General features: G+C 44.3%; 1 protein-coding gene across 1 annotated transcript in view; it reads left to right on the top strand.

The window, feature by feature from the left end:
• Positions 1 to 24,762, top strand: part of DIAPH2 (diaphanous related formin 2) — a 1,824,032-nt gene that overhangs the window by 1,231,315 nt on the left and 567,955 nt on the right. The window contains exon 24 of the mRNA XM_082263377.1: positions 14,850 to 14,974. Within this exon, the coding sequence (XP_082119503.1) occupies positions 14,850 to 14,974 (125 nt within the window). The remainder of the gene's footprint in view (positions 1 to 14,849; positions 14,975 to 24,762) is intronic.

The raw sequence follows: 24,762 nt of genomic DNA, 5'->3' as shown, positions 1-24,762 counted from the left end.
GAGCTTTATCCATTCTTATAAGTGCCTGCTTATGAGGAACTTAATCAATTCTTATGAGTGCCTGCCCATGAGGAGCTTTATCCATTCGTATAAATGCCTGCCTATGGGGAGCATTATCCACTCTTATAAATGCCTGCCTATGGGGAGCATTATCCACTCTTATAAATGCCTGCCCATGAGGAACTTTATCCATTCTTATAAGTGCCTGCCTATGAGGAGTGTGAGTCATTTAAATTAGTGTCTGCCCATAAGGAACTTGATAAATTCATATACACAATATACACATGCCCTATGGCACTGATGTAGGACTTTAATTTTGATTAAAAATTAGTTTGGATAACCACTGTTCATAGTATTTGCTGATTTTTTTTTTTTTTTTTTTGGGGTAAAAAATTAAAATAATCGTAAATATATTACTTATGATTTGTAAAAATAATATAAACACAGAGTCAGCTTATCCCTCTAGCAATAAAATCCTTCTTCTGAACCCAGATTTCTCTATCCCTTTTATTGTCGACAAATATCTCTCCTTTGAAGTAGACAGAAGCTCAAGGTTTAGTGTTGACGTCTTTTATCAAAGACATTAGGTAGTGGCATTAGAATGCTGTGAAGTTAACTATCCTGGTGCACCCAGTTTACTGGAACAGCAGCAACATCTTGGTCCAGGAAGTAGATAGACGACGCGTGAACAAATATGGCTCTGTTATTCTGGAGATAAAAGCAGATTAAGGCATTGGGGTTTATTTACTAAAACTGGGGAGTGCAAAATCTATTGCAGCTGTGCATAAAAATCATTAAGTGGTTTGTCAAATCTTTAAGTGGTTATAAGGGCACAAGGTTTTTTTTTACCTTCATGCATTCTATGCATGAAGGTAAGAAACCTTCGGTGTGCAGCAGCCCCCACGCCATCCCCCCCAATACATACCTGAGCCCCCTCTCCATCCAGAAATTTCCACAAGAGCCTTGTCTCCCCGGGGACTCACACTCCTAGTTGGCTTTTGGCAGCAGCAGGACCCAGGTACAGCGGTTCGCGCAGCCGAGCCAGCCTACCACAGTATATCTGTGGCGGGCGGTTGGCAAGTGGTTAATATCCCTTTGATTGAACAAGCTGAAGTTAGAGACTGATTGGCTACCAGGCTCAGCTGCACCAGATTTTGCGCTCTCCAGTTGTAGTAAATCAGTTGTCTGTGGGAGGTAATAAATACCTGTAACGGTTACATTGACACGTTACTTAGCATGCATGCACTTAACGTGAAAAATATATCAGATAATAGGCGTACTTTAACCACTTGCCGACCTCCAACAGTAATATTACTGCGGCAGTGCGACTCCCCTGGGTCCAGCGACGTAGACCTACGTCACTGGACTGCTAATGCTTCTGGCGGCGCGCACGCACCGCCGGAGCCGCGATCCCGCTGTGTATAAACACAGCGGTAGTCCGGCCGCGGGAGGGCAGCAGCGATCGTCGGGGAAACGGTGAGAAAACCCGCCTGCTTATGTAAAGAAAGCAGGCGGATCTTCTCAGTGACAGACAGGAAGAGATCAGCAGATTCAGCATAGCTGAGACTGCGATCTCTGTGTCTGTCACAGAACCCCCCTCCCCTCCCCCACAAACGTCAGTAAGCATGAGGCATACATTTAACCCCTTGATCACCCATAGAATTAACCACTTCCCTGCCAGTGTCATTATTGCATATTTTTACCACTGATTACTGTAGTAATGTCACTGGTCCCCCCCCAAAAGTGTCAAAAATGTCAGTTAGGGGTCCGATCTGTCTGCCACAATGTCGCAGTCCCACAAAAAATCGCAGATCACCGCCATTACTAGTATAAAAAAAAAACAATAAAAATGACATAAATCTTTCCCGTAGTTTGTAGACGTGATAACTTTTGCGCAAACCAATCAAAATACTTATTGTGATTTTGTTTACCAAAAATATGTAGCAGAAAACAGATTGGCCTAAAATGTTAAAAAATTTTGATTTTTTTTTTGGGAATGTTATATAGCAGAATGTGAAAAATACTGTATTTTTATTTTTTTTTCAAAATTGTCGCTCTTTTTTCGTTTATAGTGCAAAAAATAAAAATCGCAGAGGTGATCAAATACCACCAAAAGAAATCTCTGTTTGTGGGAAAAAAAGGACCTAAATTTTGTTTGGGTGCAGCCGCGCAATTGTCCGTTAAAGTAACACAGTGTCGATTGTGGAGTGGGAGATTATGGCTTCAAACAATTCCAAGAAATATATTGGCACCTTCCCCCATATGGCATGAATTGTGAAAAAGGGGGGGGGGGGGTTACAGATCAACAACCAGGTCAGTGGAGCTGTACCAAGGGGGATTTAAGTGTGCCTCTAGAATGATTGTATATACGTACCAAAAAAAAGAAGGAAAAAAGAACAACTAATTGTAAAAAATATTACAACATTTTTATTAAATATACAACATTTAAATTACATAAAGTGATTTAAAATCTAAGAAATATGACCAAGACCAATCATTATAATTGAATTATCCCACAGAGAGTAAACAATTGTGAATAGCCGTTGCTGGAGCTACGCGTTTCGCAATGGATGCTTCCTCAGGGTCCAGCAATTTGTTTACATAAATTCATATTGGACAAATCGTAAATGATCTAAGAATAAGCAATATAATGATTAAAGACATGAAACATATTACATCTAACCAAAAATGAAACCACAGATATACTTATTCATAATTTACAGTTATAGAATAAATTAATTTACTTTACATATCTTTATTATACAGTGCCGAATAGCAAAATAGGGCCTGGTCAGGAAGGGGGTAAAAATCTCCCGGTCTTAAAGTGGATAAAAATACGCTCATTGAGAATTTTTTTGTCAAAGACATGTAGCTAAATACATCGTGGCCTAAAAATATGACAACAATTGAATATATTGGATATTTTTTAACAGTCAAAGTAGAAAATGTCAACTTTTCGCTCTTTTTTTATTAATATTGCAAAAAATAAAAAGCGCAGAGGTGATCAAATACCACCAAAAGAAAGCTCTGTTTGTGGGGAAAAAAGGACGTAAATTTAGTTTGGGTGCAGCATTGCATGACCGTGCAATTGTCCATTAAATTAACGCAGTGCCGAATCGCAAAATAGGGCCTGGTCAGGAAGGGGGTAAAAATTTTCCGGTCTTAACCACTTTAGAACCGCTCACAGTAATAATACTGCGGCAGAGTGGTTCGTTATCGTCCAGCGACGTAGTATTAACGTCGTTGGACACTCCCCTTTCTGGGCGGCGCTTGCGCGCCGCAGGAGGCTCGCTCCCGCTGTTTTCATTCACAGCGGGAGTCGGGCCAGGGGAGGAGCAGCGGCGATCGCCGCTGCTCTTACCCGATCGTCGGGGATCGAGTCTGGAGATCCGCCCGCTGTGTGTAAACACAACGGGCGGATCTCCATAGTGACAGGGAGTGACAGATCGGACTGTTCAGCATAGCTGGACATCCGATCTGTCCATGACTCACTCAGTCACCTCCCCCCCTACATGTCAGTAAGCACCAGGCATACATTAACCCCTCCCTCTACAATAAAATTAACCCCTTTCCTGCCAGTGTCATTTTTACAGTAACAGTGCATATATATAGCACTGATTACTGCAGTAATGTCACTGGTACCCCCAAAAGTGTCAAAAATGTCAGTCAAGGGTCCGATCTGTCCGCCGCAATGTCGCAGTCCCGCAAAAAAAATCGCAGATCGCCGCCATTACGCGTTAAAAAAAAACACCAAAAATGACAGAAATCTTTCCCTTTGTTAGTAAACGCAATAACTTTTGCGCAAACCAATCAAAATACGCTTATTGCGATTTTTTTTACCAAACATATGTAGCATAAAACAAATTGGCCAAAAATTTTTAAAAAAATTGGTTTTTACATCTTTTTTGGGGGGAATTTCATATAAAAAAATGTTAAAAATATTGTTGTTTTTTCAAAATAAACGCTCTTTTTTTTGTTTATAGCGCAAAAAGTAAAAATCGCACAGGTGATCAAATACCACCAAAAGAAAGCTCTGTTTGTGGGAAAAAAAGGACGTAAATTTCGTTTGGGTACGGCGTCGCACGACCGCGCAATTGTCAGTTGAAGTCGCACAGCGCCGAATCGCAAAAAGTGGCCTGGACGGAAGACAGCAAAATCCTCCGGTGGTAAAGTGGTTAAAGTGGATAAAAATACGCTCATTGAGAATTTTTTTGTCAAAGACATGTAGCTAAATACATTTTGGCCTAAAAATATGACAACAATTGAATATATTGGATATTTTTTAACTGTCAATGTAAAAAATGTCTATTTTTCCGCAAAATTTTTGCTCTTTTTTTATTAAAATTCGCAAAAAATAAAAAGCGCAGAGGTGATCAAATACCACCAAAAGAAAGCTCTGTTTGTGGGAAAAAAAAGGGCATAAATTTAGTTTGTGTACAGCATTGCATGACCATGCAATTGTCAGTTAAAGTCGCGCAGTGCCAAGTTGCAAAAAGTGGCCTGGACGTAAAGCAGGAAAATCCTCCGGTGGTAAAGTGGTTAATATCGCAAAAAATAAAAAGCGCAGAGGTGATCAAATACCACCAAAATAAAGCTCTATTTGTGGGAAAAAAAGGACGTAAATTTTGTTTGGGTACAGCATCGCATGACTGCACAATTTTCATTTAAATTCGCGCAGTGCCAAGTTGAAGAAAGTGGCCTGGTCATTGAGCAGCAAAATCTTCCAGGGCTAAAGTGGTTAATGTATCGTTTGCTAACGCAGATGGTTGCAGTTGCTAGGAATGCAAAGAAGCGGATAAGCTACAGAAGCCGCCACTCCAAAAAATTAGTTTTTCTGCTCTTTGATTGCAAAATACCCAAGAAAAAAAAAATAAAAAAAAGCATTTTTGTTGCTTCTTAGAAAACAGCCAGCTGTTTAATGATCTGTTCCATTCATCATGAATGACAAAAAAGTCACAGGGAGCTCACCCAGCCTGACAAGCTGTAAGGGGAGAGATGGGAAAAAAGTGTCCGCTGGGAATCATTGATCTCCCGTTTCTGTCCTGCGGGGCTAGCATTGTGTGCCACAGAAGTTAAAAATGAGCTTTTATTTTTTTTTTCCTCTTTTTTTTTTTTTTCTGGAAGCTGTATCAGCCAAAACAAGTGAATTATGGAAAAATATAACTGACAAAAACTTCTAGAATTATTTTTTAAGAGATTGCTGGAGCGCCAGCTAAACCGTTCTTCAAAAAACAAGATATTGTGCAGACGTAGGGCTCCCTGCATGGAGAGTTTTATTAAAGGAGGCATCTCTATCCCAACTTTAGTTGGGTAGGCTCCCTAGGCTAGCTCACAGTGGGCTGGCGAGGATCGATAGGGAGCCGGCAATTCTGAAAGGAAGCCTCCTTCATCCTAGCTTCTCTTTCGATTCTCTTCGTCTTCATTCATGCCTCTTATTTGCCTCGGGAGCGTACCTAGACATAGAGGATGGAGGGGTGTCTTTGAATAAGAATTCTGCATGCAGAGAGCCCTGTGGCAGCAGATGACTTTACAAAGGTATCAAAGAAAATTTAAACTGGCAGGACCCTTGATGATTTAAAGCTAGACTAAACTTTTAGTTTAAATCTTCTAAATACATTCCAGGTACATCCAAACAAAAAGGTGCGCAAAGTCTTAAAGTTTTCTTTAGAAAGCAGCCACAGCCTGAGAAGATAGGCCTGTTCCGTGCCGGCGTGTTCCGTACCAGCCTGCTGCAGAGATGGACCTTTGCCAGGGGCGTAACTACAGGGGTTGCAGGGGTTGCAATTGCATCCGGGCCCCATGCTCCAGGGGGCCTGTGCTGCTCCCCTGTACACCTGGATAGGAGGGGCGGTGGGGCAGCATGTAGAGAAATCACTGTCCTCCTTTTTCCTCCTGTAGCTGCAGGAGGAAAATGGAGGAGATTGGTTCCTCCGTATGCTAAATCAGTTCCTCTGTATGTAAGGTCACACTTGCAACCGGGCCCTGGCATTCCACCACTGTGGGGAGGCCCCAAGATGGCAGGAAGGGGGCCCACTGCAGAACTTGTGAAAGGGTCCCGCTGCGGGACCGTAATAAAGGGCCCCGCAACGATCAATGGGAAGAGCCCCAGGCTTGAAGGGAAGGGCCCCAGCCAGGGGTCCAGGGGGCCCTTCATGGTTTCCTGCACCGGGGCCCTGAATGTTCTAGTTACGCCTCTGACCTTTGCTTTCTTTCTGTGTGGAAGCAGTGGTCTCTCTGCAGTGTTCCAACACGCCTTCTGCTGATGGATCGCCTAGGCCAGTGGTCCTCCTCAACTCCGGTCCTCGGGGGCCACTAACAGGCCAGATTTTAAGTAGACTAGAATACTGCAATCACTGAGCAGCAAATGAGATCACCTGTGAAGTAATTTAGTTATCTTGCAAACCTGGCCTGTTAGTGTACCCCAAGGACCGGAGTTGAGGACCACTGACCTAGGCGATCCATCAGCAGAAGGTGTGTTGGAACACTGCAGAGAGACCACTGCTTCCACACAGAAAGAAAGCAAAGGTCCATCTCTGCAGCAGGCTGGCACGGAACACGCCGGCATGGAACAGGCCTATCTTCTCAGGCTGTGGCTGCTTTCTAAAGAAAACTATAAGACATTGCGCACCTGGCCTAGGCCAGTGGTTCTCAACTCCAGTCCTCAGGACCCACTAACAGGCCAGGTTTGCAAGATAACTGAAATACATCACAGTTGATATTTTCCGCTGCTCAGTGATTGCAGTATTCTAGTCTGCATCTCCCCAAGGTAATACTCAAAATCTGGCCTGTTAGTGGGTGCAGAGGACAGGAGTTGAGAACCACTGCTCCAAAATGATATGGTGATGCCACCTTTCTTCTGCGCTTAGAATCCAAGCTCCCCGACCACACTACCCACGGGACTCACATATGGCATCTCGGATGGCTAGAGTCTTGCTGCCTTAAAAGACTGCGGTAGTCCAACAGTACTACAAACAAAAGAAGTGAGAAAGAGGCTGGGCCTCGAAACGCGTCAGCCGTCATCTCAACAGGACTATGGACATGGACTATTCCTGACACTCAAGCGATTGAGTTTGATATGGTTATTTTTAACTTATGTTTGTGAATAGCCATTTTTATGATCTATTAATAAAGTCATACTATTGAGGATAATGCGCTAGGTCGTGCGCCCTTCTTTGTTGTCTTTTGGTTGAGAGCCACTGGCCTAGGCCATTGGTTGGCCCTTCGGGCACTTTTTCTCCCATTGATATAAGACCCTATTCCTCCCACTGACACCAACAATGGGGCATAATTCCTGCGACTGACATCAACATGGGGGCATTATTTTTCACATTGACACCAACGATGGGGCACTATTCCTCCCACTGATGTCAATGATGGGGCACTTTGTTTTAAAGATAATCGTCCTCAGGGAATATCAGGTGGATCCAACATAAGTGAATTGACCAGATAGTAAAAGCAAATGATTGCTACAGCATGTCCTGAAGGGGTACACAAGTTCGAGCCATTGTTCCTGAGGGGGATCTATCATACACAGGATCTCATGGTGATTATCATCGGCTTTGTTGGCCTTTACTGCTTCCACATTGGAATCCCTGACCCGAAAACCATGTGGGCAGGAACTAATACGAATGGCCTAAGTTCCTAATAGGTGTGCACTTATATGAATGATTGAAGTTCCTCAGGGCAGGCGGGAAGCAGAGTCCCAGGAGGGGGAGTACCACTGTCTCTCCTCCTGTTAGAAGGATCTGGTGTCTCGGGTGGCTTGCCTGAGAGTACAGAGAGAGCTGAGCTGAGCTGCAGAGAGGATCTGGAGTGCCAAAGACCAGCGGTGAAAGACAGGTTCAGTTCCAGGAAAGCATTCCAAGTTCAGTACTGTGAACTGCCCCTAGGGGTCTGCCTAGCTTAAAGGGGACCATTCTGGTGAAGATCCCAGGGATCCAGGAGCTAGCTAGTGGAAAAAGGGGGTGCCTAGTCAGAGGACCCTGAAGTGTAAAAGGGGCGCCAGCAGTTGGGCCCTGAAGAGTTAAGTGTACAGTGTGCAGTGTACAGTGTTAAGAGTTGCAGCAGCACAAGCAGTGACAAGGAGCTACCTCAGTCAGTGAAGAGCTGGAGGGAGCTGTTCACCGGCCTTTTGAGCTAGACAGAGTGTCAAGAGTCAAGTGTTATTACAGTCCTGGATCTCCTGAGTTAACAAACATGTTAAAGTCGAAGTTCTAGCACAGTTCAGTAAATCAGTATTTTCAAGCGCCAGGAAGCGTTGGTCGGCATTCAGCTGGCGTCAGGACAGTGCTAACAGGCATTTTTCTACAAAGTGTCCCAGTTAAACCTAGTTGAGCCAGAGGAGTATCCCACTCATTCCCTTCTCCCATCCCCATTACAAAATAAACAAAACAACCAACGATGCCGGAATGGTCATTGTCTCCAATCTCACACTTGGGTATTCAACTTAAATGCGTTGGAAGTGTTACTGGTAACAATGGCAGACCCATATCAGGCCCAATGCCTGGAAAACCTGCTTTAAAGGGACGGAGCAGCCTCAGACTCATGAAACACTCACCTCAACTTTGCATGATGGGGAACTATTTCTTCCACTGACACCAATGATAGGTCATTATTCCTTCCGCCGATACCATTGATAGGACATTATTCTTTCCGCTGATACCATTGATAGGGCACAATTCCTCCCACTGATGTCAATAAAGGGGCACTATTCATTCTACTGATACCAATGATGGAGCACTATTCCTTCCACTGACACCAATGATCGGACACGATTCCTCCCACTGATGTCAATTATAGGGCACTATTCCTCCCACTGACACCAATTATGGGGCACTATTCCTCCCACTGATACCAATTATGGGGCACTATTCCTCCCACTGACACCAATGATGGGACACAATTCCTCCCACTGATGTCAATGATTGGACACTATTCCTCCCACTGACACCAATGATGGGGCACTATTCCTCCTACTGACACCAATGATGGGGCACTATTCCTTCCGCTGACACAAATGATCGGACACGATTCCTCCAACTGATACCAATTATGGGGCACTATTCCTCCAACTGATACCAATTATGGGGCACTATTCCTTCCACTGACACCAATGATGGGATACTATTTCTCCTACTGATGTCAATGATTGGACACTATTCCTCCCACTGACACCAATGATGGGGCACTATTCCTCCTACTGACACCAATGATGGGGCACTATTCCTTCCGCTGACACAAATGATCGGACACGATTCCTCCAACTGATACCAATTATGGGGCACTATTCCTCCAACTGATACCAATTATGGGGCACTATTCCTCCAACTGATACCAATTATGGGGCACTATTCCTCCAACTGATACCAATTATGGGGCTTTATTCCTCCCACTGACACCAAAGATGGGACACAATTCCTCCCACTGATGTCAATGATTGGACACTATCCGTCCAACTGATACCAATGATGGGGCACTATTCCTTCCACTGACACCAATGATGGGATACTATTTCTCCTACTGATGTCAATGATTGGACACTATTCCTCCAACTGATACCAATGATGGGGCACTATTCCTCCCACTGACACCAATGATGGGACACTATTCCTCCCACTAACACCAATGATGGGGCACTATTCCTCCCACTAACACCAATGATGGGGCACTATTCCTCCTACTGATACCAATGATGGGGAAATATTACTTCCACTGACACCAATGATGGGACACTATTCCTCCCACTGACACCAATGATGGGGCACTATTCCTCCTACTGACACCAATGATGGGACACTATTTCTCCTACTGATACCACTGATGGGGAAATATTACTTCCACTGATACCAGTGATGGGACACTATTCCTTCGACTGAAACCAATGATGGGCCTTTATTCCACCCCCCAATACCAAAGATGCATTGTTTACTCCCACTGACGCAGGGACAATTTTCACTCCTCATGGCCACGGTCCGACCCCCCCATAAAGTCTGAAGGACAGTAAACTGGCCCTTTGTTTAGAAAGTTTGGACTGGCCTAGGTGATCCAAGTAAATATACCCCCCCCCCCCACCGCTTTGCCCGCAGCCTCCTGTGACACTTCACATGTCCCAGAAGGCTGTGGGACCATATAGAAAGCGCAGCGCGTCTTGCACCTGCACAGTGGGAGGCTCGCTGTGAAGCTGCAAAGAGACCCAGTCGGATTACGATACTATACATGCCGGAAATTGGGGACCCGAAGACCGGCGAAGAACCAGCTCAGGTGAGGATGGCGCTGGATGGACAGGTAAGTGTCCTTTTATTAAAAGTCAGCAGGTATGTCATTTGTAGCTGCTGACTTTTAATTTTTTTGTTTCTGGAGGAGGGGGGATCCCCTTTAACTTAAAATGTTGATGATGATAATTTATTTTATGAGAATTAATCAGTAACTGGGAAAAATTCGAATAGCTATTTAACAATCAGTGTCGTAATTTGTTCTCTCTCACCTGCTTGCTTGTGAATTAATATCTCTTCTCACCTAATATAAGAAAGCTGCAAATATTGTAATTTCAAGGAGAAGTGTGCATAAAGTAGGATATTAGGGCATCCAATGTGAGACATCCGTGCACTTATAGCGGGTGTCAGCTAATGTTTGATAAACTTATCAAGCATTATATGGTTGACAATGTCAACAAAAGCATTGCACTGTATACTGCACTTAACCACTTGCCGACTGCCTAACGCCGATCTACGTCGGCAGTCAGCCCCTCACAGGCAAAGTGACGTAGGGCTACGTCACTTGCTTGTGAGGGTCTAGGGAGCGAGCGCGCGCCCCCGGAGGCGCGCTCCCGCGTGGTCACGGACCCCCCCGCGCGTGTGACCGGCGGACCCGATGTCCACCGGTCACTCGGCGATCGGCGGGGGAGAGGGAGAATGTCAGGCAGCTTGTGTAAACAAGCCACCTGTCATTCTCCTTGCTGTTAGGATACTGATCACTCGGATCTAGTATGTAGATCCGTTGATCAGTGTCCATACAGCTCAAGCCCCAGCCAATCATAGTAGAAAGCACGCCCCTAGGGATACACACAGCCCCTCCCTCCCAAATAAAGTTAACCCCTTCACTACGAGTGTATTTTTACAGTAACAGTGCATATATATAGCACTGATTACTGTAGAAATGTCACTGGTAACCCCAAAAGTGTCAAAAATGTCAGTCAAGGGTCCGATCTGTCCGCCCCAATGTCGCAGTACCGCAAAAAAAATCGCAGATCGCCGCCATTACACGTTAAAAAAAAAAAACAACAAAAATGACAGAAATCTTTCCCTTTGTTAGTAAACGCGATAACTTTTGCGCAAACCAATCAAAATACGCTTTTTGCGATTTTTTTTTACCAAACATAGGTAGCATAAAACAAATTGGCCGAAAAAGTAAAAAAATTTTGATTTTTAAATTTTTTTGGGGGGGAATTTCATATAAAAAAATGTGAAAAATATTGCTATTTTTGCAAAATTGACGCTCTTTTTTTGTTTATAGCGCGTGATCAAAAAATTGCACAGGTGATCAAATACCACCAAAAGAAAGCTCTGTTTGTGGGAAAAAAAGGACGCCAAATTCGTTTAGGTACAGCGTCGCACGACCGCGCAATTGTCCGTTAAAGTCACGCAGTGCCGAATCGCAAAATACCCCCTGGTCGGAATGGGGGTAAAATCTTCCGGGGCTTAAGTGGTTAAAGGGGTAAACTCTTACTTATACCCATAGCTCCCAACCGTCCCTGATTTCGAGGGACCGTACCTGATTTGGAACAAAGTCCCTCTGTCCCCCTCATTTGTCCCTCATTTTGCTCTGATCTAGATAGTTGGATATAAAATGCACTACTCATCTATCAAAAAGTGTTCTCCAGTCCTAAACCTTTCATCCAATTTCTAAAATGCTGCATTTGTAAATTCCCAAAGCCAATATAAAGGAATAGTGGTGGTAAAAAGAAAAAAAAAAAAAAAAACACTTGTGGGTTTAACTAATCATTTTTTTTGTACAATTCTCCTTAAAGGGGGGCGTGGCAGGGGGAGTGTCCTATGCCTACATACCTTTGCTAATAGGTGTCCTTCATTCCAATCTCGGAAAGTTGGAAGGTATGCTATACCCAGGGCTGGCCCAAGACATTGTGCTGCCTGGGTCCAAGAATTAAATGCTGCCCCCCCCCCCCCCATTCCCGCTTAAAAAAATCACGCCTACCAAAAGGCCCCCACATCCATTATTTTATATAAATATAAAATGTAGAAGTTATATATATATATATTGTAATCTTCCATAACTCGCCACCGGACCGGTCCACCAAACACTGTCTGTCTGTCCTCAGTCCTCCTGTCACTCCTGTGTCTGCCGTGTCCACCACCCTAGAAGATCCAGCCTGCCCTGCGTGAGATGGAGTGCGCTGATCTCTGATGTCATTGCGCACACCCCTTGATTGTCCCTATATTTTAATTCCTTCCCAGCCAGTGTATATTGACTTCACAATTTTTAATTGTTTTCTATAATTTAACCACTTCCCGACCGCCCGCTGCAGTTTTACTTTCGCAGGGCGGCCCTCCTGCGCGAACCAACGTAGGTATATGCAGTTGCGTGCCTGCAGCTAGGGGGCGAGTGCGCGTGCACGGGTCAGGTGGCTCCAATTGCCGCCTGACACCCGCGATCACTCACTGCTGAGAGAGGAGGATGGGCAGCTCTTGTAAACACAGCTGATTGTTCTTCTCCCTGGAATGATCACAGAGCGCCTGTGATCCTTCTATATAGGAACACAGGTCTCTGTGATAATTTCACAAGCCGCACCCCCCACAGTTAGAAACACGCCCCTAGGTACACATTTAACCCCTCACTTACTGTGTTACCCCCTTCCCTGCCAGTTTCATTTTTACAGTAACAGTGTATATTTATAGCACTGATTACTGTAGTAATGTCACTGGTACCCCCAAAAGTGTCAAAAATGTCAGTTAGGGGTCCTATCTGTCCGCCGCAATGTCGCAGTCCCGCAAAAAAATCGCAGATCACCGCCATTACTTGTAAAAAAAAAAAACAATAAAAATGACATAAATCTTTCCCGTGGTTAGTAGACTCAATAACTTTTGCACAAACCAATCAAAATACGCTTATAGCGATTTTTTTTTTTTTTTACCAAAAATATGTAGCAGAAAACAAATTAGCCTAAAATGGTAAAAAAATTTTGATTTTTAAAATTTTTGGGGGGAATGTTATATAGCAGAATGTGAAAATATTTTTTTTTTAGAATTGTCACTTTTTTTGCTTATAGCGCAAAAAAATAAAAATTGCACAAGTGATCAAATACCAACAAAAGAAAGCTCTATTTGTGGGGAAAAAAAAGGAAATCAATTTTATTTAGGTACAGGGTCGCACGACCACACAATTGTCCGTTAAAGTAACGCAGTGCCGAATCGCAAAATATGGCCTGGTCATTAAGGGGGCAAATCATTCCGGTCCAGAAGTGGTTAAATGAAGATGTATTTATTTATTTGTCTTTTCACTATTGTTTATTTACTATGGTGATATGTATTTTATGATGTAAGAGCGCGGTTTCTTTGTTTCTTGTCACTGTAATAGGTTTGTGTCTGTATTAACCGCTTGCCGACCACCGCAAGTACATATACTGCGGCGGACAGCCCTGTGCAGGCAAAGTGATGTACCTGTACGTCACTAGCCTGTGAGCCAATAGGGGGCTAGCGCGCCCCGCCGAAGGCGCGCTCCCGCCCCCGCTCGATCACGGACACTTCAGCGCGAGTGACCGGCGGACCCGATCGTCAGTTACAGAGGGAGAAAGGCAGGCGGCTAATGTAAACAAAGCCGCCTGTCCTTCTCCCCTGTGTAACAGCAGAGATCATACGGTCCTGCTATGTAGGATCATAGATCTCTGCTGTTACATAAAAAGCCACATCCCTGCACAGTAAGAAGCACGCCCCTAGGGACACACTTAACCCCTCCTTCCCCAATAAAGTTAACCCCTTCTCTGCCAGCGTCATTTTTACAGTAACAGTGCATATGTATAGCACTGATTACTGTAGTAATGTCACTGGTATCCCCAAAAGTGTCAAAAATGTCAGTCAGGGGTCCGATCTGTCCGCCGCAATGTCGTAGTACCGCAAAAAAAAATCGCAGATCTCCGCCATTACTCGTTAAAAAAAACCCAACAAAAATGACAAAAATCTTTCCCTTAGTTAGTAAACGCATTAACTTTTGCGCAAACCAATCAAGATACACTTATTGTGATTTTTTTTACCAAACATAGGTAGCAGAAAACAAATTGGCCAAAAATTTTAAAAAATTTAGATTTTTACATTTTTTGGGGGGGAATTTCATATAAAAAATGTGAAAAATATTATTTTTTCAAAATTGTCGCTTTTTTTTGTTTATAGCGCATGATCAAAAAAATGCAGAGGTGATCAAATACCACCAAAAGAAAGCCCTGTTTGTGGGAAAAAAAGGACGTCAAATTAGTTTGGGTACAGCGTCGCACGACCGCGCAATTGTCCGTTAAAGTCATGCAGTGCCTAATCGCAAAATAGGGCCTGGTCAGGAAGGGGAAATCTTCCGGTCCAGAAGTGGTTAAATGAAGACATATTTATTTATTTGTCTTTTCTCTATTGTTTATTCACTATGGTGATATGTATTTTATGATGTAAGAGCGCGGTTTCTTTGTTTCTTGTCACTGCAATAGGTTTTTTGTCTGTATTAAAATGTTTTTGAAAAATCAATGATATGCTTAAAAAAAAAAAAAAAAAAAGAAGAAAAGAATACAGTACTGTATGGGGCAGAAATCTACCTCTGGATTACATTTTTCTCATTGTTTTCTTCTTCTCTTCTAGTTTCGGCGCAGACTCTGAAAGCCAGCCTGGACAGCATGGATCATCAGATAAAACGACTAGAAGGGGACATCAAAAACTTTCCCAAGACGGATAATCCAAACGATAAGTTTGTAGAGAAAATGACGATATCCTTTTTGTTTTGTCTTTTTTTTTTTTCTTTTTAGGTCATTCTTATTAACAATCAGCACCAGTTAAATATTTACACATCATGAAATTAACAAGTCGTTGCCAATCTGTTTTCTCACGCATGGTAGTGTGTGTAGCGTTACTTGAGATATGCAAAAGCAGTTTTTTAACACAATGAAGCTGTCTCTGTCCCTTTCCAAAAACCTGCCGCTGACTACACACAGCAATCCGCACCTAGTTCTAGGTGCAATTTCCGAACCCCCCCCCCCAAAAAAAAAAAAAAAAAATACACTGTTAATTCAGCCCAGAAATTAGCTGGCGTTTGAAATCTAAGGCAATGTAGTCTTCATTGATGACTTGTTCATATTTGGTGTAAGAAGTGGAACGATGGCACTGAAACCTTTCGTGGATATGTATACACTATGTTGTCAAAAGTATTGGGACACCTGCCTTTACACGCACATGAACTTTAATGGCATCCCAGTCTTAGTCAGTAGGGTTCAATATTGAGTTGGCCCACCCTTTGCAGCTATAACAGCTTCAACTCTATTGGAAAGGCTGTCCATAAGGTTTAGGAGTGTGTCTATGGGAATGTTTGACCATTCGTCCATTTGTGAGCTCAGGCACTGATTTTGGAGAGAAGCCCTGGCTCGCAGTCTACACTCCAGGTTCATCCCGAAGGTAGGGTTGCCACCTGATCTCTTTAATTCAGGACACATAATAATTACATAGGTTCTGAGGCTGATATAATGCACATAAGGCACCAAGTAAGTTTAATTACCACTTTAATCAGCCACAGAACCTGTGTAATTAATGTGTGTCCTGGTTTAAAGGGATGAGGTGGCAAACCTACCCGAAGGTGACTCTGTGTAGGCCAGTCAAGTTCTTCCACCCAAAACTCGCTCATCCATGTCTTTATGGACCTTGCTTTGTGTGCTAGTGCACAGTCATGTTGAAACAGGAAGGGGCCATCCCCAAACTGTTCCCACAAAGTTGAGAGAATTAAATTTTCCAAAATGTCTTGGTATGCTGACACCTTAAGAATTTCCTTCACTGGAACTAAGGAGCCAAGCTCAACTCCTGAAAAACAACCCCACACCATAATCCCCCCTCCATCAAATTATTAGGACCAGTGCACAAAGCAAGGTCCATAAAGACATGGATGAGCGAGTTTGGGGTGGAGGAACTTGACTGGCCTGCACAGAGTCCTGACCTCAATCTGATAAAACACCTTTGGGATGAATTAGAGCAGAGACTGCGATCCAGGTCTTCTCATCTAAATCAGTGCCTAACCCCCCAAATGCCCTTCTGGAAGAATGGTCAAACATTCCCATAGACACATTCCTAAACCTTGTGGACAGCCTGCCCAGAAGAGTTGAAGCTGTTATAGCTGCAAAGGGTGGGCCAACTCAATATTGAACCCTACGGACTAAGACTGGGATGCCATTAAAGTTCATATGCGTGTAAAGGCGGGTGTCCCAATACTTTTGACAATATAGTGTATGTGAGACAGTTAGGCATAATTTCATGTTACAGGAATGGTGAACAACAAAAGGGGAGCAAAAACAAATCCCAATAATTTCTCCTAGACATCGACAGGAATGAGCATTTCGATAACTAAATCTGGGTTTCTGATCATATTAGGGAGCACATAGGAGGGCAGCAAAAAGAAGCATATAGAGGAACCAATCTCTTCATTTTACTCCTGCAGCCGCTGAATGCCTGAGGGAGGGAGAGGACGAGGAGAGGAGGAGGATGAGGAGGGGCAACTAGATAACTTGGGGGGGGGGGGCAGGAGAGAGCTCAGGGGGGAGCAAAAAGAAGCTGGATCAGAGGAGAAGCGAGGGCGGCTGCATATATAGGAACCAAAGAGCTCAGGGGGGTAGGAGAGCTCATAGGAGGGCAGAAAAATGGAGTTGGATAGGAGGAGACGTGGGAGCGGTTGAAAATAGAGGAACCATTTTACTCTTGAAGCCACTGAATGCCTGAGGGAGGGAGAGGAGGATGAGGAGGGGCCATGAGATAGCTTGGGGGGGGAGAGCTTAGGTGGGCAGCAAAAAGAAGCTGGATAGGAGGAGAAGCGAGGGCGGCTGCATATAGAGGAACTGTTCTCTTCATTTTCCTCCTGCAGCTGCTTAATGCCTGAGGGAGGAAGAGGAGGAGGAGTAGAGGCGGAGGATGAGGAGGGGCCATGAGATAGCTGGGGGGGGAGAGAGCTCTGGGGGGCAGGAGAGCACACAGGAGGGCAGCACAAAGAAGCTGGATAGGGGGAGAAGTGAGGGCGGCTGCATATAGAGGAACCGATCTCTTAATTTTCCTCCTGAAGCCACTTAATGCCTGCAGGAGGGAGAGGAGGAGGAGAGGCGAGGGCGGCTGCATATAGAGGAACTGATCTCTTCATTTTCTTCCTGCAGCCCCTTAATGTCTGCAGGAGGGAGAGGAGGAGGAGAGGCTAGGGCGGCTGCATATAGAAGAACTGATCTCTTCATTTTCCTCCTGTAGCCCCTTAATGCCTGCAGGAGGGAGAGGAGGAGGAGAGACGAGGGCGGCTGCATATAGAGGAACTGATCTCTTCATTTTCTTCCTGCAGCCCCTTAATACCTGCAGTAGGGAGAGGAGGAGGAGAAGCGAGGGTGGCTGCATATAGAGGAACCGATCTCTTAATTTTCCTCCTGAAGCCACTTAATGCCTGCAGGAGGGAGAGGAAGAGGAGAGGCGAGGGCGGCTGCATATAGAGGAACTGATCTCTTCATTTTCTTCCTGCAGCCCCTTAATGCCTGCAGGAGGGAGAGGAGGAGGAGAGGCTAGGGCGGCTGCATATAGAGGAACCAATCTCTTAATTTTTCTCCTGCAGCCCCTTAATGCCTGCAGAACGGAGAAGAGGAGGAGAGGCAAGGGCGGCTGCATATAGAGGAACCAATCTCTTCCATTTCCTCCTGCAGCCGCTGAATCCCTGTGGAAGGGAGAGGTTGGGGAGCGGTGGGGGCAGCTGCATATAGAGGAACCCAATCTCTTTATTTTGCTCCTGCAAAGCGGGCATTCAGCGGCCGCAGGAGGAAAATGAAAAGATAATTTCCTCTATATGTAGCAGCCCTCACTGCTTATCCTATCCAGGAGTAGAGGGGAGCCACTAAGGCTCCCTGGTGCATGGGGCTGGGTTGCAATTGTGACCCCTGTGACCCCTGTAGGTACGCCCCTGGATGAAGGCATTGTCAGGAGGAGTAATTTGATCAATATATCTGGAAATGTTAAACTGACGCATTATTTATCATGCATGCACTTATCATGAATACGTATATCTGATACTAGGTTGGATTAGAGTCATGTGTTTTATACATTGTATTACTCATGGTGTGAAATCTCCTCTCTGTATCTCAGTCGAGGTCTAAGCTGAGTATAAATCAGGTTGAGTAGCCCGTGTAGAATCCTTTGTTTATACCAACAATAACAAAAAAGGCATTTAAACGTTTTGTTTCTTTTCCTCCTTTTTCCTGTTTTGCCGGCCTCTGGCGGTTACGATCTGCTTGGGAGCATTTAAATACGTCTTATAGACTGCTTTACTGTGTCATAAGAAGTCAGATACTGGAGCAGCAAAACTATTCATGCTCCGACTTGCACGCTGAATCTCTGCCTTCCTGCCGCTGTACGCGATCTTGACAAATGGCCACTTTCCCGCGCCGCCTTCCTCGCACTAAGCGTGAGAGCACACAGCCTTATTTTATGCCGAAAAGTGTCTCCCAAGATTAAGTGGGAGCTCCGGTCCGAACACTTTCCTAGTTCGGGGTAATATATTATTATTTTTTATATATATATATATATATATATATATATATATATATATATATATATAACTATTTCTTTGTTTTCTGTAGAATACCGTTTCTTATTTTTGTTAGTTTCTGTTTAATTTAGCATTTTGCTGTTCCTGTTGATTTCAATTTTAAGTTAGTTTGTCACTGTGGTTTTATATTTTGCCCTTCCTGGTTCAACCGTGCCCCCCAGTCAACATGCTGAATATATATATATATATATATATATATATATATATATATATATATATATATATATATATATATATATATATATATTTTTTTTTTTAAAGCCTTTCTATTTTTTTTTTACATACCTTATTTTAGAGCCAGCAATGCCATTGCTGGGTCTCTGTGCTTCTCTATGCAGCACAGACAGATAATGGCTGGTGGGAGGGGCCAGCTGGGGGCTGTACATAGCTTCCTAAAAACATCACATCAACCTGCCTTCGTACTCCTCTTAAAAGGCCTTAGCCCTGATGCAAGCAGTGGGCTGGCGCTTGGGAGGAGTTATGCAAATATCAAAATGCTTTAATGGTCAGGTGTCAGACTAAGAGAGCGGGTGTTCTCAGGCAGGCTTTACTTGCATTCAGACCAATCTAGGTAAAGCCCACATGTGATACTGAGGTTCCAAGGTTGAAAAGACTGAAATCCGACAAATGAAAGGGGTGAGTAGGTTTCAGACAGCCTGGGAAGGAAAGGGCTAGATGATGCTGGATGACCTGCTGCAGCTCACAATATACAATGAAATCAGAGTAAAGAATGTCAGCACAGGAGCCTGTATAACTGTGCATGACTATTCTCTGATTTCCTACTGATTTTTCCTAATTCTCTTCACCTGTTTCCTTGACAGATGAAGGTAAGGCTAACACCCCTTGGTCTACATCCGGGAGATCCCATGTAAGGGGGACGCTGGTGGGGTTCAAGATGTAAAGGGGGACTGATAGGGATATAAAGGGGGACTCTGATGGGCACTCTGATATAAGTGTGACTCTGATGGGGACACTGATGTAGGGGGGACTCTGATGGGCACTCTGATGTAAGGGGGGCACTGGTGGGCATAAGATGTAAAGTGGGATTGATAGGGATATAAGGGGGGCACTCTGATGGGGACACTGATGAAAGGAGGACTATGATGGACATTCTGATGTAAGGGGGATGCTGGTGGGCTCAAGATGTAAAGTGGGACTGATAAGGATATAAGGGGGGACTCTTATGGAGACAATGATGTAAGGGGGGCTCTGATGGGAACACTAATGACATGAGGACTCTGATGGGCACTCTGATGTAGGGGGACTGTGATGGGCACTCTGATGTAAGGGGGACTCCAATTGGCACTCTGATGTAAGGGGGACGCTGGCGGGCTCAAGACGTAAAGTGGGACTGATAGGGAGGGGGACTCTGATGGGGATACTGATGTAAGGGTGACTCTGATGGGCACTCTGATCGGCGTACTGATGCAGGGGGAACTCTAATGGGCACTCTGATGTAAGGGTGGCTCTGATGGGCACTCTGATGGGGATACTGATGCAGGGGGAACTCTAATGGGCACTCTGATGTAAGGGTGACTCTGATGGGCACTCTGATGGGGATACTGATGTAGGGGGAACTCTAATGGGCACTCTGATGTAAGGGTGACTCTGATGGGCACTCTGATATAAGGGGGACACTGATGTAAGGCTGACTCTGATGTAAGTGGGGTGGCTGGTGGACTCAAGATGTAAAGTGGGACTCATAAGGCTATAAGGGGGGAAGCTGATGGGCACTCTCATGGGGACACTGATGTAAGGCTGACTCTGATGGGCACTGTGATGTAAGGGTGACTCTGATGGGCACTCTGATATAAGGGGGGCTCTGATAAAGACACTGATGTAAGGGGCACTCTGATTAGCTCTCTGATGTAGGGGGGAGGGCTGTGGTGGGGGCCTTGATGTAAGGTGGAATTGATGGGCTCAAGATGTAAAGTGGGCTGATGGGGGTCACTGAGGGGTGCTCTGATGGGCACTCTGATATAAGGGGGGCTCTGATAAAGACACTGATATAAGGGGGACTCTGATGGGTACTCTGATATAAGGGAACTCTGAAGGGTACTCTGTTGTAAGGGGGACTTTGATGGGGACCCGGATGTAAGGAGAGTTTATTTGGAATTTCTTTACTTTATTTTACTGAAATTCTCTCTTAGTTTCTCTGAACCATCATATGCTGATTATGAAAAAAGCTCCAAGTAAAAAAAATTCATTCATTTATAAAAAATGACTTTTTTCAGTCCACTAATGATAAAACAAAAATATAGGATGCGGCCCTCATACTGAAATAATTGGAGTCCCTGATCTACTCGAACACTAGACCCGCACAGCAATGCATCCCACACCATCTCAATGCATCAAGCGTGTCACAATGTGTTGTCCATACTTACAAGAGTTTGCCGAACGCGTCTTTACAGAATGGCTCTGTAATGTGCAGACTTACTCTGTTGGCTGCAATATCTCACTGTACTTTATAACCTTGTAAAACTTGAAGATAAATTACGAGGGCTTGTTCTTCCTTCTTCTTCTTCTTCCTTCTTCTTCTTCTTCCTTCTTCTTCTTCTTCCTACTTCTTCCTTCTTCTTCTTCTTCTTCTTCTTCTTCTTCTTCTTCCTTCTTCTTCCTTCTTCTTCCTTTTTCTTCTTCCTTCTTCTTCCTACATCGTCTTCCTTCTTCTTCTTCCTTCTTCTTCTTACTTCTTCTTCCTTCTTCTTCTTCTCCCTTCATCTTCTTCCTTCTTCTTCCTACTTCTTCTTTTTCATTTTCTTCTTTCTCCTTTTTTCCGCTCCTTCCTTCCTTCCTTCCCTCTTTCCCTCCTTTCCTCCTTTCCTCCTTCTTCCTCCTGCTTCCTTCATCTTCTTTCTTTTTCTTCTGCTTTCCCCTTCTTTTTAATCTCCTTCTTCTTCTTCCTTTATCTTCTTCCTTCTTCTTTTTCCTACTTCTTCTTCTTTTCCTTCCTTCCTTCCTTCCTTCCTTCCTTCCTTCCTTCCTTCCTTCCTTCCTTCCTTCCTTCCTTCCTTCCTTCCTTCCTTCCTTCCTTTCTTCCTTCCATCCTCTTCCTTCTTCCTCCTTCTTCCTCCCTCTTCCTTCTTCTTTCCTTTTTTCTTCTTCTTCCTTCTCCTTTTCCCTCCTCCTTTCTTCTTCAACCAGAAGCAACATGCCATCATTGAGTTCTTGATGAAGGAGGGATGCAAGCTGTCCAATATACTTCTTCTTCCTTCTTCTTTTTTCTCCTTCCTTTCTTTCTCCCTTCCTTCCTTCCTTCCTTCCTCATTCTTCCTCATTCTTCCTCATTCTTCCTCATTCTTCCTTCTCCTTTTCCCTCCTCCTTTCTTCTTCAACAAGAAGCAATGTGCCATCATTGAGTTCTTGATGAAGGAGGGATGCAAGCTGTCCAATATACTTCTTCTTCCTTCTTCTTTTTCTCCTTCATTTCTTCCTTCCTTCCTTTCTTCCTTCCTTCCATCCTTCCGTCCTTTCTTCTTCTTCTTCTTTCTCCTTCTTTTTTCATCTCCTTCTTCCCCCTCCTTCTTCTTCTTTCACCTCTTCCTTTTTGTTCTTATTTTTCCTTCTCCTTCCTTCTTCAACCATAATCAATGTGCCACCATTGAGAAGGAGGGATGCTGGCTGTTCAACATCCACAGAAGGCTAAAGAATGTTTAGAAGATAACACCACTGACAAGAGTCACCAGTGACAAGACATTGCTGATGTCAATGGCGTCATCTCTGTAAACATTCTGTAACATTCTGTGGATGTCGGACAGCCTGCACCCCTCATTTGTCAAGACCTCAATGGTGGCATGTTGCTTATGCTTGGAATCCATTATTTACCTACAATAAAACAGAAGAAGAAGAGTTACTATAGAGCAGTGATGGTGAACCTTGGCACCCCAGATGTTTCGGAACTACATTTCCTATGATGCTCATGCACTCAGCTGAGTGTCATGAGAAATGTAGTTCCAAAACATCTGTGGTGCCAAGGTTCACCGTCACTGCTATAGAGGAACTCTTCCAATATGTGAAATATAAATAATATTGCTTTCAGTACAGCCTTCATATATAAAGTAATGGACAAGATTAAGCAAATTGTCCCCAAACATGTCTACAGAACTCCCTCTGGGTTCTCATTTTCACTCCTTAAGGTCAGGGCCATCTTACCGAATGGGCACGCTGAGAAGTTGCCCAGCGGCCCCACCTGCCCAGCAACCCAGCCCCAGCCGTAGCCAATCATTATTCACAATTCCTGTGTGCATCCCGCCACCAAACTTAGCAGGTGGCAAGCGCCTGTAGGCCCTGTGCTGCTGTCAGGCCACTTTGGCCATGGAGAGGGAGCCCACAACTGCAGGAATGCCTGTCTGCCTCCACGGGAACAGGCACACACAGGACAGTCGAGTCTGACTCCCATCCGTTTGTGTGTTCACCGGACCCAGCCGCTAAAGTTTGAAGCTGTTGGCACTGCTGTACCAATGAATATCGCCTTATCGATAATTTGCATTTTTATTTTCATGGGTGATTGTGTAGGCAACGTGACTGGTCGGCAAGTGGTTAAAGGGCCCCGGGCAATGCAGTGCACTGGGCCCTTTAACCACTTGCCGACCAGTCACGTTGACTGTACTGCGGCAAAGTGGTTTGATTCTGTCCAGCGACGTAGACCTATGTCGCTGGACTCCTCCCCTTGTGGGCGGCGTGCGCGCGCCGCCGGAGGCTCGCTCCCGCTGTATTCAGTCACAGCGGGAGTCGGGCCAGGGGAGGAGTGGCGGTGATCACCGCTGCTCTTCCCCGATCGTCGGGGAATCGAGTGTGGAGATCCGCCCGCTTGTGTAAACAAAGCGGGCGGATCTCCTAAGTCACAGACAGGGTCAGATTGCAGGGATCAGCATAGCTGAACATGCGATCTGTCCCTGTGTCACACAGTCCCCTCCCCCCACACACGTTAGTAAGCACCAGGCACACTTAACCCCTTGATCACCAATAAAAATGAACCCCTTCCCTGCCAGTGTCATTTTTACAGTAACAGTACATATAAATAGCACTGATTACTGTAGTTATGTCACTGGTACCCCCAAAATTGTCAAAAATGTCAGTACGATCTGTCCGCCGCAATGTCCCAGTCCATCAAAAAAAAAATGCAGATCGCCGCCATTACTAGTTAAAAAAAAAAAAACACCAAAAATGACATAAATCTTTCCCTTAGTTAGTAAACGCTATAACTTTTGCGCAAACCAATCAAAATAGGCTTATTGCGATTTTTTTTTTACCAAACATATGTAGCAGAAAACAAATTGGCCTAAAATGTTAAAAAATTTTGATTTTTACATTTTTTTGGGGGGGATTTCATATAAAAAAAATGTGAAAAATATTGTTATTTTTTCAAAATTGTCGCTCTTTTTTTGTTTATAGCGCAAAAAGTAAAAATTGCACAGGTGATCAAATACCACCAAAAGAAAGCTCTGTTTGTGGGAAAAAAAGGACATAAATTTTGTTTGGGTACGGCGTTGCATGACTGCGCAATTGTCAGTTAAAGTTGCACAGCGCCGAATCACAAAAAGTGGCCCGGACGTAAGACAGCAAAATCCTCCGGTGGTAAAGTGGTTAATGCTCTTAAGATGGCACTGCTTAAGGTTTCCTATAATCCTTTGGCCCAAAAACTCAAAACTGGAGGCCGCCCGGTCCCTGCGCCCAGAGGTGAGATCCACCAGCCCTGTGTTAAGTTGCTAAGTAACTCTCCACCTTAAGGAACGTCACAATTTACACGGACTTAGAAGTTATTTTTCTTACATATGAAAAAATGTACAGAACTGTAAAAAAAAAATTTCTTTTTCTTTTTTTCCTCGCTAGGCATTTCTTTAGGAACGTCCTTAAACTTCTTACATTTTCAAAAATGAGCCTAAATTAGATTTTTGACTGACAAGCAGTACAGTCTGACATTTTTCCATTTTTACTCCATTGTAA

This window comes from Pelophylax lessonae (genome assembly GCF_965119305.1).
Source record: "Pelophylax lessonae genome assembly, chromosome: 7".
Lineage (NCBI taxonomy): Eukaryota > Metazoa > Chordata > Amphibia > Anura > Ranidae > Pelophylax > Pelophylax lessonae.
This window is presented reverse-complemented; position numbering and strand designations above follow the sequence as displayed.